The sequence below is a fragment of the Periplaneta americana genome, chromosome 6, assembly GCF_040183065.1.
Source record: "Periplaneta americana isolate PAMFEO1 chromosome 6, P.americana_PAMFEO1_priV1, whole genome shotgun sequence".
NCBI lineage: Eukaryota > Metazoa > Arthropoda > Insecta > Blattodea > Blattidae > Periplaneta > Periplaneta americana.
In genome coordinates, this window is record NC_091122.1 from 19,517,253 (window position 1) to 19,533,107 (window position 15,855).

Consider the following 15,855-nt stretch of genomic DNA (forward strand, 5'->3'; position numbering starts at 1 on the left):
TCTCTACCATCATATCCCACCTCCCTTAAATCCATTTTAATATTATCTTCCCATCTACGTCTTGGCCTCCCCAAAGGTCTTTTTCCCTCTGGCCTCGCAACTAACACTCATATGTATTTCTGGATTCGCCCATACGTGCTACATGCCCTGCCCATCTCGAACGTCTGGATACCAGCTCCTTAACAATCAGAATTAACAAATAAACTTTTCCTAAGTCTCTGTATCTGATAACAATGAAGATTAAAAAAAAATGTGAATCACTATTGCTTCCTTTCTCATAAACAAATCTGCCTGGACTTACCAGTGTTTTACTTCTGATTCACAGTGTTTCTGAATTATTAAGTATGGAGAAGTTTTCTAACATCTCTTAATACCAGTGATTTATACACCTGCACAGATGATGGATCTCATATGTCATTGCACTTGTGTTTAATTTTGTTTCTTGTACATATGTAAAATAAAAACCATTTTGTATAGATTAGTTCTGAGTATTAAAACATTAAAGCATGTGTCCATTACTTTAGCTGAGAATGTTTAAAGTACAACCAAATACGTCCAAATATATAAACTGCATTTTGGCTCATACATAACTTTTCCCCATTCTTTAAAGTCCTCTTTATAACCACTTCTTATATAAGTAGATTTTAGAAGCAGTAACCATAATCCTTACCTTATGTTGCTCCAACATTCAGTGTTATGTGCTTAGAAGGCAACTTCTAGATGAAATGATAATATAATTTGTAGAATAAAACTCCAGTTCATTATGTAGTATATAGATTTTCAATATTTAAGGACCTAAACTTCGAAGGTATCTAAAAAACAGTCAGTGAAGTATGTATTGTGTTAACAGTTGACCTTCATTTCTCTGTTGTTAACTTCAGAAAATTATTTTATGTATATTTTGGTGTAGGTCCTTAAAACCAATGCCATAATTAAGAACATTGAGAATAAGAATTTTAAAATTGGGAATAACATTTTCAAAGATGATTTTGTAGAAGAAAACAACAGAATTACTATTGTTTAAATACGTCATAGGTTTGTCTGTCTTTCACACACATTATTGATTGCTGTCAGTCATTCATTTTTGTATTTCTTATGAAATAATATCACTTTTTTATAGAAACTTATTTTAAATATTGAAGCTTTAGTGTGCGGTTTTTATGAATGATTTTAAAATCATTGTGAGGAAATGCAACTGACTGCTCTAAGATTTGTTACATTGTAAGAGCCACTTTATTTTAATTATTGTTCACTGAAATGACTTTTGCAGGTTCGAGGTCAACACATGGAACGAGCTGTTGACTTCCTAGTCAAGGAATTGAAAGTGTGCACACAAAAAGAAGCTAATGAGAGGATCTTCTTTGTGTCAGCAAAGGAGGCATTACAGGCTCGGTTACAAGAGCAGAAAGGCCAGCCTGCACACAGTAAGAACAAGCAAGCTTACTTCAATTCATAATAAATTTAGTATGATTAGTGATTACATTTATAGTACTTATAGTTGGTCATTTAGAGCATTAGTACTGCAAAGAATATGATAATAAGATTTGGAGTTATTTAATTCAACTCTAGTGTTTCATGAAAGTATAACATGGAATTTGCAATAGTGTTGCAACTCATATAGGGTGTGGCAGTGGGATATGACAGTTTTTAGAATGCGCTTGTTGATAGCAGTTTTGAGTGAAGGAATCAGCAGCAGTGTTGGTAATGTGATCCTAAAGCCATGCAATTGTTTTTCTCATTGTTGTGAAAGACAATATGGATAACCAGTCTATGGCAGAGCGTGTGTTCACAGTAGGAACTTATTTGGAGTTGAAATCGATCACTGGTGTGCAGAGAAGATTTAGGATTGAATTGAATATTGCACAGCATGAAAGAATTCCATCCCGAAACACTATCCTAAAGTGGGTGAGTAAATTTAACAATTCTGGCAGTGTTTGTGATAAATTTATTGGTAGAGCAAAAACAGTCTGAGAACATTGCGAAAGTTAGAGAAGCTGTGCAGCAAAGTCTAACTTACTCTGCAAGCGCCAGTCAATGGCTTTGAATCTATTGGACAGAAGTTTTCGCCGCATCCTACACGGTGACCTCAAATGTCCATATAAAATTCAAATTTTACATCATGTTAAACTCACTGATAAACTTCCTCAATTGCAGTTTAGTAGACAGTTTACTGACATTTTGAATGCTAATCCGGATATTCTGAATAGACTGATAATGTTGGATGAGGCACATTTTCATCTTTCTGGTTATGTAAATAAACAGAATTTCCGCTACTGGAGCAAGTGTGGGAACAACCACTGCACAGTTCAAAAGTAACGATCTGGTGTAGTGTCTCTGCCTTAGGAATTATTGGCACTTATTTTTTCGAAAAAGATGGCCATACTGTGATCGTCAACTCAGAACAGAATCAATAAATGTTCACAATGTTGGAAATTCCTGATGAAATTAATTTTGATGACGAATTATGGTTCCAGCAAGATGGCGCCACAGTGCACACTGCTCATGGTTCAATGAACTATCTGCGAAATATGTTTCCAGGACGATTAATTTAATGATTTGGAGACATTGCCTGGCCGCCAAGATCTCCTGAGCTGACTGCAGCTGATTACTTCCTATGGAGTTATCTCAAAGAATAGGGTGTATCGCAACAAGCCTCGCTCCATCATCCAGCTGAAACAAAACATAAGAAACGAAATTAGGGCCATCGAACCTGTTTTGTTGGAGCAAGTTATGCAGAAATTTCATATCAGATTGCAGGAATGTATTCGTTGCCATGGAGGCTATTTACGAAATGTAGTTTTTTAAAAAGTAATCGGACATTAATAAACTACATTGTACTAGATTACTTCCAGTATATGTGTTTTCTTTTAATTCGTCCTGAGTATCCCACAACAGGGCTATAAAAACCATCATATTCCACTGCCGCACCCTATAAATACAAACAATTAAGAAAATGCGAATTGAAAGTATACAGATTTAACATTAAGAAAGAAGGGGGGAAAAAAAGTCAAGGAATTTGATAAAGAGAAGGAAAAAGAAAAGATTTGTCACCATTACTACTCCTTTCTAGGAATTATGTAATTCATCTTCCACAGATCATGTACTATAAAAACACATGTACAGTAGAATCTCGATAATCCGAACTAATTGAGACTGGGAATAGTTCAGGTTCTCAAGCATATTGAATTGCTCTACCCGAAATTGAAAGAAAAAACTGTACTATTATAAATATAAGAAAATTGTAGAAGTCAGTGTATGAAGTACAATAATCAAACTGGCAGTTAAAACCTACAGAATAGTAGAAACAAAATAAATGATACTGTATTTAGCTAAATAATACAAATAACCCTATTTACATATCTTCGGTACAAGAAAGTTTAACGAAAAAATCCTCGTTTTCTATGCTTTCCAATATTGTATGTACATTTGGTAGTGTGTTCGGATTATAGAGATTCTATTGTAGTAACATATATGTTATAATAAAATATTGATGTTACAGGTGGTGCATTAGCAGAGGGCTTTCCAAACCGATATTTTGAGTTCCAAGATTTCGAGAGAAAATTTGAAGAATGTATATCGAAATCAGCAGTAAGGACAAAGTTTGAACAACATTCACAACGAGGAAAACTTATTGTTAACGAAATACGTTCTATTATGGATGCATCGTATGATCGAGCGCAACAGCTGAAAACAGAGAAAGTTGTAGCTAAGAAAGAAATTCACGACAAATTGAATTTCACAGAGCAGCAACTGCTGCTTCTTACTCAAGAAATGAAAGATAAGATACACCAGATGGTAGAGGATGTGGAACAGAGGGTAGGTCATAAGGAAGTTTTATTGAATTGCAAGATTACCTTTTGTCACTGGTGCAGCCATGTGTCTACTGATCTGAGACTGTACTCGAACATGGACTCAGTCCCCACTTGGGCTGATTTTAACTTGTTGTGTCCCCCCCCCCCCCCCCCGAGGTTTTCAAAAGTACATGTGAGAAAAACGTATAACTGAAATGACATTTAATAACATCTGAAATGGCATTTGAAGACTATATCGCACACCCAGTAAAATACTGTCTTAGGTTGAAAATCACATATTACTTTCATAAATTATTTCCAACACTGTTTTACTAGCTGGAGGTATGAAATTCTAATAATAAAATAGTAAATTATCAAAGATTTTGGTACCTGTTTATTAAAATATTTTTACATCAGTATTGTACTAGAAAATAGCATATCTTTACAAATCACAGTTTTCGAGTTACAACACTATTTTAATGGGAGTCGATATGGGGAGAACAAGTTAAGTCAAATTAGTAAAATTTTCACAAGAGCAATTTAGAATTTCACAGTTAAGCCAACTTTGAATCTCTAAAACATACTCATATTTATGACACATACTCTTGAAGAATGTAAGATTATTTGTAGTAAATCTTAGCTGCTTGGAGCCAAAGCTGGCTGATACATTATATTTCGAACTCCAGTCCAGAAAATTTTAGGACATTGACTTATCTTATTCTTTCGTGATCTTTATTTAATAACATGTAATCATTTTACAAAAAGTTGGTTATTTTGAACTGCTTGTTCCTAAGGAATAAACATCGTTTTCAAATTGTGATAATTGTTCCATAATTTGTTCAGTTACATTAAGGTATGTAAAAAAATGTTACACTGTTTCTAAAACAGTAACAGCATCATTGAAGGACACAAGATTGGTGGGGGAAAGCATGGGCAGCTTCGAATTTCCACGAATTTCAAAGTGGATTGCATCTTAACAATGAACATATACTGTATTTTCGCATTCTTACATTTTCATGGCTTGACCAGCCTCATGGTCTAGTGGTCAGGCTATAGTGCATGAGGTCCCGGTTAGAGCACAGGAATTTTTTCTTAAAGGGAATTATTCCTGTGTTCGTCCATGGTCTGGAATTTAGATTAAGTTTAGATTTAAGATCTCTCCTGGCACCACGTAATCATAATCATCCTATCATATTTATCATCGGGGTAATGTAACTCCACCTTCCAGATGCTCCAAACTCAGAAGTGGGTTACAACTAAGCCACTGGCAGGAAAGAAGACCAGAAATGTCGAAAAGACAACCTGGTGGCATTGGTAAAAAAAATAAATAAATAAATAAAAAAAATTCATGGCAAACCTAATTTCAAGCAAAATTGATTTAGAACATATAAATGGCGTTTCCTATCTCCTGGAGTTTAAAATATCGATAGTGGAAGTGTGAAAAACTTATAACCGAAATAAATTAATATGGAATGTATAGACATTTTGCCGGGGACTTCAGAAAAAACATATAAAAGAAGAAGTTTTACTGCACCATCGCGATATCACCAATTCCATCAATTCTAAATAACCTAATAATTGATACAGCATCATTAGAGAACTGACTGATCATATTCAAGTATTGACGGAAGGAAAAAGATATTAAGATAGTACCATTTATTTCAGTAAAAATGCATGAAATAATATAATTTGTGTTAAGTGTTATAAAAATGTCGGTAATGAAATACTCATTGAAGTTATTTTCTGGCTCCTATTTTTTGTGTCTTTAACAATTTATCATAGAGACAAATTTCTGTCTTCATTAATTACACCTTTGTTTACAGCTTTAAATTACAATTGGATTTACATGTTTTCTCCTTCAGAAAAAGTGTGACAGTAATGATCAGTACATCTGTTTATAGGTTATTTGTTTCAAATTTCAGGTGTCCAAAGCCTTAAGTGAAGAAATTCGGCGCCTTGCTGTTTTAGTTGATGAGTTTAACTTGCCGTTTCATCCGGAACAACTTGTCCTCAATGTGTACAAAAAGGAACTTCATCTCCATGTGGAGAATGGGTTGGGTAGTAATCTCCGTGCAAGGTTGTCCACAGCACTAGCAATGAACATTGAAAACAGCCAACGTGAAATGACAGGTAATAAATGTTAATTATTGTATCTAGGAATTGTTTTTGACAATACAATAAAATATGTTTGTACAAAGGTTACTAGTAAATTTGAGTTACTAAAAAAATTAGCAGATATTAAATGAATCTGTTCATGGAAAACATTAAACAGTGTTGAAATATTGTGCTGAAATATTAATACCATTTGCATTAAATCAGTAGACACTTCAATATGTTCGAAATTAACCACTTTGCATAATAACTGTGATTATTAAATTAATTTCTTTGAAAGCACTAGAAATTTCCACTCTTAATGAAACAATTATGTTAGACCTTTAAATGTAAGCACTCTTACAATATGAGAAAATAATAATGCTCCAAAATTCTGATAAATTGAGTATATCTAAAGACATTATAAATACTAACACAAAATGGATTTATCCTAAGAGTAGTAGGTTTACAGTACAATTGTAGGTTCTTACAGTATCTTTATTGTAGTTTTTAATTTTACTATTGTCACAGTTTTCTTTTCTCCTATGATGTTTGTACAATGTGTATATTTTCCTACATTTTTTTTTTTTTTTTTTCTGAGACCAAATAACTTAATACTAAATTATGTAAGCTGGTTGAAATTTTTGTTGGAAATTGTTTTTAAAAAATGTGTCTTCTGTATTTTTTTTGTAGAACGTATGTCAGCTCTTCTACCAGCTGATAAAAAGCAAGTTTCTCTCAATGTTCTACCACGACGAGAACCTTTCGAGATTTTGTATCGCTTGAATTGCGACAACTTATGTGCTGATTTCCATGAGGATTTGGAGTTTAGGTTTTCATGGGGCTTTACTTCTATCATCTGTAGATTTGCAGGCAAAAGAGCAAATAGTATTGCACTAACAAACTACTCACAAAGGGTAAGCATGCAATGAATGTACTATTTCATGGTATCTTTAATTTAAAAATTCATGGTTCTGTCACAGTATTTCTCCTTGTTCTAGCATGTTAACATTTATAATAAACTACAAATATTCTTTCATGGTAATCTAATTGTGGCTCATTTGCGTATCCAACTGCAGGTTCATTTTTCCTTCCTGTATGTGCACTAGACTTCAAAGAAAATTGGGGGTTCGAAAAAGTTGCAGCATAAACAGAGCATTTCGGAGCATGAAAACTTGTACCTGTTTCTGTTATTTATATCAAAAGTGAGGGTCACTGTTACCTATACATTGGCTTCTTTCACTGGAGCCCTGGGTTCAGACCCTGTCCAAATGGAATTTGTAGCAGGCTTTTTGGGATGCTCTACCACCATTTCACTAATTCAATATTATTCATTATCTGTAAGAGAAATGAGCAAGACATACCATTTTGCCAAGATTATTTGTCATTCAAGTCACTCAGCCTGGATTTTTGTGTAATATCACATTGTAAAATATGTACATAATGTAGCAACAGTCCTCAACGTATGCATAGAAATATGTAGGTATAGCATTAAAAATGTAATAACATTTGCACTTTTATAATGATTGATATAGCTTCATCCCATGCAATCATCTTTCCTGGCTCTACAGGCCTATATGGACTTTGGCCTTTCTCAAATATCGTTTTCCAGTCTTCTGTAGTTATTGTCATTGTGTAGATTTTGAATCAGTTGGTCTTTTATGTGCTGAGGTTGTCAGTCACATGCACTACCCTTAGCAATCCCAAAGGGCTGATGATTTTCTATCAATATTTTTGCCCTTGCATGACTTAGTGCTCCCAGGATCATGACGAGGATATGCATGCATCGGACATGGAAGATATAAATGGTGGGTGTATTTTGACTAAATATATCATTGTGAACATGTAAAGTTAAAACCTAACTAAAGAAAAGAGTAACAGAACCTTTTGATTTTCACTGTTAGATAAAAAAAATTTATCGACTTCAAGTTATAAAAAGAAAAACCTATTCAAATAGATACCTTATGCTTAATCACCAGTGTAAATGCAAAAATTGTAACTTTTTGTCGTTGCAAAATTAATTCTTTAATGTGGTTGTTGAAAGTGACTTTGAAATACTGTAATTTTGCATTCGAAATTTAGAGCTCCCCAATCCTTGCTACTACAGGAAGCAAAATTTAGGAATGCAGTTATATTGTCAGACTCCAAAGCAGCTATTCTATCAATCATCTCTAAACACACACCTTCATCTCAAACAGCAGAAATAACTAAAATGCTCTCTCAATTAATATCACTCAATAAAAGAATTGTATTCCAATGGATACCATCCCATTGTGGAATCCTGGGAAACGAGAATGCGGATGCTTTAGCAAAGAAGGGCAGCACTGCTACTTACAGACCTGTTACTAAATCTACGTATTACTCTGTGAAGAGATTTATTAAATCTACATACTTAGACTTCAACGAACAAAATTTGATAACTCAATCCCAAGGGAAAAAATGGAACTCCCTGCATCAAAATCCACAGTTAATTCCCGATTTACGACAAAAATCGTCTGTAGCTGCATTTAGATTGGCAACAGGCCATGATTGTTTGGCCAAACACCTGCATAGAATTGGAATATATCAATCCCCTAACTGCCCATTGTGCAACTCAAACCAAGAAATGGATTCAGAACACCTCAAAATCTGTGCTTCAGTGGCTGGTCATGATAATATCTTTGAAAAATATTGGAGTGCAAGAGGTCAAATGACTTTATTGTCAAACGCCTGGCATTAGAAAACAACAACTACAGGAAGGAATAAGTGCAGCACAACGAACTAACCAACCAAACAGTGTTTGTCGGAACTTGAAATTGTTGGTCTGTTGAGCTGCAAATTTTATCTGTGAAAGCATTGGTTGTTCCAGAATTACACTCCAAGTCTTGTTACTTTATACCTTTGAAACCTAACCATTTTTCTCCATATTACTACATTTTTCTAGTTGTCAGGTGTAATTTTCTTTTGCCAACTTTGTTTCGAATTTCGGTAATAACAAATTCTACAACTGGCAGCTATTTTTAACTGTTACATTGACAACATTGTTCGCCTTTGAAGATGCTGCCAATGTTTATAGAACGAAAGTTACTAGTGAATATTATTTGGAATTTTAACTTAAGTAATAATGCTAATATTGATAAATAATATAGCAACAATTAATAAATACTCATAACAGCATGCGTTTTAAAGTGGTCTTTGGTTTTCAGAGTTACATTAATCATTTCATGTCATCAAACAAAATGAATTTTTAGGTTAGGTCTTATGAATTGTAAACTATTTAGTGAAACCATTGAATTTAAAGTTGCTAGACAAAATAAATGTTAATATCAGAACAATGAATCAGAAATAAATAGTATTATTGTTTCAGTTAGCATTGTGGTTTAGCTTCTTTGGTGTTATTTGGAAACATTTAAAAGACTGCCATATTAGCTTCTTACGAAATAATCTTACTTGAACCTCACTATAACTACATTACATCTCTTAAAATCGATAACACAACTGAAAAGATAAAATATGTAGTTTTTTGTATTAAAAATATGTATATAAATAATTTGTATCAAGAACTGTAAAAAATATCTAATTTCAAATTGCAATAATTATATTTGCAAAGGTTTATGCTTCTAGAGCTATAGGTGTAAAGGAATAAGATACTGGTGTACAATTACATAACAATCCGAGCTTCAGTCATAACCATGTTCTTGTCTGATGGCCACTCATCTAAAACAGCATAGCAGAAAGCACTGATACCTTTCTTCATTGTTGGTGTATTTTTATCTGAGTTCATGGCTAGTAAATACATGTCAATCTCAACCTCACTCACTAGAACAAGAATAACACTAGACACAGGACTGTAGTTACACTCCGTGGTACTATGGTCGCTTTCTTGCTGTGTATACAGCTTTAGTCCCAAATAGTTTATCTGTTTGCACACCTAATTCATTTATTGATTCACATATTTTACTTTGTACATTTTGTGTTTAATATTTGTCATTTGTTAAGCCCATATTTTTATATAAAATATGTAACTCTTCTCTTATACATGCCACATTAATTGAGTATAGCTTAATGTTAGAGAGTTAAATATTCTTAAGCTTAACTTTATTACTTGCTAGAACTGTAGGTGACCAATAAGGTCTCCACTAAATATGTAATTACCTGTATTTCATTACTAGAGATATTGTGTTGCATTATAATTTATATTTTAAGTTCTGTGGAGAAATTAGATCAATTTTGAGTACCATTAAAATAATGTTTCCTCTAATGAGCTAGATGGGTGTAGCCTAATGTGCAATGAGTTGTATGTTTAATCAGTGGCACTGTAGTACGTTATCTCTGAATCATTATTTGCCATATTACTAACTTTTTATCTAATATTATGTTACCGTATTTACTTACGTAATATTCCCCCTTTCTCTAAAAATTCGGAGACGAAAAATCTAGAGGAATTATGCGAGAATTACAAAATATCGAGAATAATTTGGTCATAAATAACATCAAATAATTTATATACTAATCAAATCAATGTTTAATACTAAATAGCTACAAATAGGCTATATTTACATTTCAGTAATTATGGACAATTTTGTGGCTTTTCTTTGTATTGCTGTATGTCAGTTCTGATGCCTTTAATTTGATCTTTAGTGTTGTATTGTATCTATTTACATTTCATGATATTCGTACATTACTTCACAGCTAGAATATGGAACGTGTCAAAAATAAATTTAGTAGTACTACAAAGTCTTATAGTCACAGTCTAGTTGAAATATATACAGAAGAGTTTTACAATATACTAGTACAACACAAGGAGTTAGTATTGATAGTTAATACAAGACAGAAATATTCATGCAGTGTTATTGGAATGTCATGAATTCACCTACAGAATAGAAGGCTTGAGAAATTAGGTACTTCTTTAATTTTGCCCTAAATAATCTTATGTTTAGAGTTTGATATTTTATATCCATAGGGTGACTATTAAAAATGTTTACTGTAACACACTCCTTTTTGATAGCACGATATATTTGCCTATGGAGTATGAAAGTAATTTTTTGACGAGTATTTATGCTATGAACTGTTGAATTAGTTACAAAGTTTTCACGATTACGTATGAGGAAGTTTATTGATGAAAACATATATTGACAAGCCATGGGTATTATTTGTAGTTTTTTTAATTGGTTTTGGCACCTACTATTATTTTAATTCCTTGTTTTTGTAGTAGGAATATATTGTTGCTTTCTGTAGAATTTCCCCACAATGTTATTCCAAAACTCATTACTGAGTGGGAGTATGCAAAGTATATTGTTTTTAAGGTATTGATATTTACTATCTCTTGCTTAGATCTAATAGAAAAACATGCTGAATGAAGTTTGGGAGTAATTTCTTTAATATGATTTTTCCACTTTAACATATTATCGATTTGTAAGCCAAGAAATTTGGTTGATGTTGTTTCTATTAGACACCTGTTGTTAATTATTGTGAGATTGAATTTGGGCAGGATTTAAATTGAATTATGTTAGTTTTGTTACAATTTAATACTCATTTGTTGGCAGAGAACCAGTCACTTATTTTGAAGAGAACTGCCTCTGTTGAAAATTGGAATACGTTGGAGTTATTGGTTGTAATTATACTTGCATCATCTGCAAATAATATGGGATGAGCTACATCTTTTATTAGGGGAAAAGATCATTTATGAACCCTAGAAAAAGTAAGGAACCTAAAATTGACCCTTGTGAAATTCCATTATTAACCCATTTATGCCCAAGACTTTTTTTTGTTGAATATTTTTCCACCGCCACATGAAACTGAAATGGAAGTTAATTATTGTGCTGCAGGCTCCTTTGCATTTTTGCAGAAAAATAGCTAACGCAGACTGTTGCGAAAACGCAACACTAGGCAGATATGGGTTAATAGTTCCCCGTGTCGAGGCAGAACTTTGTGTTAAAATTAATTTGTTAATTATATAAAGGAAATGAATGTAATGTATTTCACACTGCGTTACTTTCAACAGATAAATCCAAATCATTCCGAGGTATACTTGTTTCTTGAAAGCAAACTTTTACCCATCTCCGGCTTGCTAGGCCTGACGTAGCTTCACTGGTTTGGGCATCTTAACAGAATGGAAAGGGGAAGGCTGCCAAAGAGAATATTAAATTTAAAAGTGAAAAGAAGATGACCAAAGGGAAGACCATGCGAAAGATGGATAGATCAAATTCAGAAGAACTTACAAGAATGGGGATACAAGTGAGATAAACTAAACGGGGAAAAAAGCTTGGAAGACAGAGACGAATGGAGGCATATTTGGAATCGACTTTCCAAAAGGAGAAAATGATAAGAGGATGATGAACAAATCCAAATTACCTTCCTTGTCTTCAGAAGAATTATTTTTCATTACAAAAGGGATGAATAAAAATATTGGCTTTTCCATGCTTATTTTTTATATATTTGCAATCTTCACGAAAAACGCTGTTGAAGGGCAAAGGAGTATTCCACTTTCTTTAAAGAAATCTGGAGAAATCAGGCAAAGAAAATAAAATTCTGAAAAAGATGTCCTAAAAATCATTGTGGGGGATTAAATGTGTAAATTCGGTTATTTTTTTGTATGGTAATTAAGATAGTCTGAGTTAATACATTTATATAAAAGTGTCCATTCTTCATTACGAATTCCAGAAGTTTTATCTCAAATTTGTTTCAGATAGTGAATGATAGAGAAAATTCAGATTATGTCTAAATCTTGCAATATTTACAAAGATTTTCTTTCAAAATTGAAGTATATGAATTTCGTAAAACTCTTTTTGTTAAGGAAGTGTGTTTACTTTTTGTTCTGTTACTTATAGTATCTCTTAACGTTTTCCTTGTGTATTTTCCTTATCATATTAAATATCACTCTATCATCAATAGTGTCGGGCATGGTTCCGGACAACAAGTTCACCAACTGAAGATCCCCAAACAGAGGTGGCACTTGTACCAATATCAACGGTATGTGTGCAGCAAATGAAAGATGCATCAGTTGCCTGCACTAATATTGTTGTAACACCTGCCACTTCCTTACTGATAACCTTCTATTTCAAATAATTGAAAAACAATCTTGAGAATTGTTGCATAGCAGCTTTCTGTATATTATTTTCTTGTAACTTTTATTTTTGTAGAAAATGTCACTGTAGTGAGTATTTGTTAAGTTGAAAATCGTCTAATGTTAAAGTTTAGCTCGTAATAATTTTGCTTAATATATATTTTGTATGATACTAAAGTTAAAATCATTAGATAATTAGTTCGTAATTTATTGCAGTTTTAATACATAGAAAATAGTTTTCATTATTTGAGAAATGAAATCAAGCATGTTCATTCTAAAATGAACTAATACACTGACCATTGTTTAATGTGTTGTGTTGACGTTAATTATTTATCGAATGCCATTGAAATCTGAAAGGTGACTGTTTGATGTTACTACAGTAATTAAATTCTTACTAAATAGAATGGTAGTTTGCCTTAAGATTGTCATTTTAACATACGATTTTTCTAATTTTGTAAGAGCAATATTTTCATATAAAGGTTGGAACTCAGTATGGTACTAATGTTCTATACTGAGTGGTTCAAAGATTCATGCAAAAATGTTGAGTGGTGGCAAAGGGGATAATTTGTCAGGCAACATGTGGTTAGCATCATGTTGGCGCACCTGTAGTAGATTCCCTTAGCAGTGAGGCAAAGCATGTGGTTTCAACATGATTGTCTCCCAGCATATTTCATGTGCTTTGTTTGTAAGTTCCTGCATAATATTTTTCCACATAGGTGGACTGGCTGTGACAGGCCTGTTGTTTGTCCAGGAAGATTACTAGATCTTATTGGCCTGAACTTTTACTGTGAAGTCACTTGAATATGTTAGTGTACACTACGTCATTAAATGACTAGGAGCAATTGGAGATACAATTCATTTTAGTCCTAGAATCTTTGCGAGAGTTTGACAACCAATGGTTCGCCATTTTGAGCTCTGTTTAGAGGGTGATTTTAGCCACTTCGAGCATCTCTTGTAGCTACGCATCGGGTGGGTGATGTGTTGTGTGCAGCATGGCTCTCCCGAGTTTCATGTCACCTACTGGACTAACACCACTATGCCAACTCCTTGTTTGACGTGCAACGCTCTGTCGGCTCTTAAAATTTTTGCACAGACTTTCGATCATTCTGTATATGAAGTTCTCTTTCAGTCTTGCCTGTGATGCATGTGCCTTTCATGACATTGCTTAGAGATTTTATAGAATTATGGGCACTATTTTTAGGAAGAAAATATTGTTCATATATTATTTTGTCGAAAACATCTTATTTTTCAGAATGCTTTAGAAATTATCAAATACTTTCTGACATGTGGTGCTTCACCACCACAGTGAGACATTTAAATCCTCATAGGCATCTCTCTTATTTATTATCTGTCAGTTGAAACTTAATTTCTCTCGCATTAATAATATGCTGTACCTCAAAAACTACAGTTTCAAACACACTTCTACAGTATGTGTATACTTTTGTATAATCACCTCGAATCTATAAGAAATTAACGCCAACACTAATGACATCAGTATGATGTAGGAATGTTATTTGAACTATGAAGGACACTGAAAATGTAAATTGAAAATTGAATTTCGTACTCAAAAGAAAGTTTTTTGTATAACATTCAGATTTATTTAATATTACATGATAAAATAGCATAATGAGAAAGACAAGATATTGTTCTTATAAGGCTATATGAACAGAAGTGTCTTACTACATAAGTTTATCTTTTTTTTAAGTTGGTTATTTAACGACGCTGTATCAACTACTAGGTTATTTAGCGTCGATGAGATTGGTGATAGCGAGATGATATTTGGCGAGATGAGGCCATAGATTACCTGGCATTCACCTTACGGTTGGGGAACACCTTGGAAAAAACCCAACCAGGTAATCAGCTCAAACGGGGATCGAACCTGCACCCAAACGCAACTTCAGACCAGCAGGCAAGCGCCTTAACCGACTGAGCCACGCTGGTGGCTAATTATTAATATTGCAACTTTGATAAGAAACTTCTGTTTCATATGCTTCACAAAACAGTTCTGATCAGCTGACATGATGGTCCACTGACATTTGCTTTCAGTGGCAAATGTTCCTGCGTTATAAGCCAATAGATTTAAAATCCAGCACATTAGCATAAACATAGCACAATACAAACTGACTTTGAACAAGAATGGCTCTATGTAATACTGTATTAATACAGTGCAACGAGGAGTATACATTAGTACACGATATAAGACTGAAATGCTCCCAGGCATTTTCAATATAACATATATTCAAGTGTTCAAAAATATTCAGAAGGAATATAGATTGGGATTTCTCCATTACTACTATTGAAAAAGGAAATCACAATGTTTGGAAGATTGACTCGCTCATTATCTTCAGGTGGCAAAAAATGGGGTGAGAAAGAATTCCTACTCGTTGAGCTCATTACATACAGCTGTAGCAGCTGTTTGTAACGGCGCCAACAAGTAAGGAACCCCTTCTCATCTTAATTTTTGTTTACCTGAAGTTGAAGATGGACCAATCTTCAAAACGTTGTGATAATTTCTTTTATTATAAACAATGGAAAAAAGTTCAATTTACACCTCTTCTAAACAATTCACCATTGCTTTTTCCTCATTTAGGTCAGTTTAACATATTATTTAAGAAAACTTACTTGCAAATTAGAAGTTTACCTTTTATGCAAGGTATAATTATCAGTATTTCTTTTTGAATAGATTCCACGTGATTTGATGTCACCTGCAGAAAACGTAGATGTTACACAACTGAAGTTCCCTACAAATAATTCAGAGGATTGGTCAAGTGTGGCATCAAGAATTGCAATGGCTTCCATTGGCTCTCAGGGAACAATGGGCGGACTTCTAGTTGCAGGATTTGTAAGTTTTTTCACTTGTTTACTTAAAGCTCTTTGAATCCTTAGTTAGTAAGTGTGCAGCTGAGAAGTAGACTTTCAAAATGCGGT

The 15,855-nt window shown here is 33.4% G+C and overlaps 1 protein-coding gene across 8 annotated transcripts in view; it reads left to right on the forward strand.

The window, feature by feature from the left end:
* LOC138701098 (transmembrane GTPase Marf-like) overlaps nucleotides 1-15,855 on the forward strand; it is a 50,737-nt gene that overhangs the window by 27,357 nt on the left and 7,525 nt on the right. For 6 of the 8 annotated variants that reach the window (XM_069827682.1, XM_069827681.1, XM_069827687.1 and 3 more), the window contains 6 exons: nucleotides 1,271-1,424; nucleotides 3,500-3,816; nucleotides 5,714-5,921; nucleotides 6,576-6,799; nucleotides 12,756-12,833; nucleotides 15,611-15,769. In XM_069827682.1, coding sequence (XP_069683783.1) covers nucleotides 1,271-1,424; nucleotides 3,500-3,816; nucleotides 5,714-5,921; nucleotides 6,576-6,799; nucleotides 12,756-12,833; nucleotides 15,611-15,769 — 1,140 coding nt within the window. The remainder of the gene's footprint in view (nucleotides 1-1,270; nucleotides 1,425-3,499; nucleotides 3,817-5,713; nucleotides 5,922-6,575; nucleotides 6,800-12,755; nucleotides 12,834-15,610; nucleotides 15,770-15,855) is intronic. The other 2 variants (XM_069827688.1, XM_069827689.1) reach the window with 1 other exon arrangement.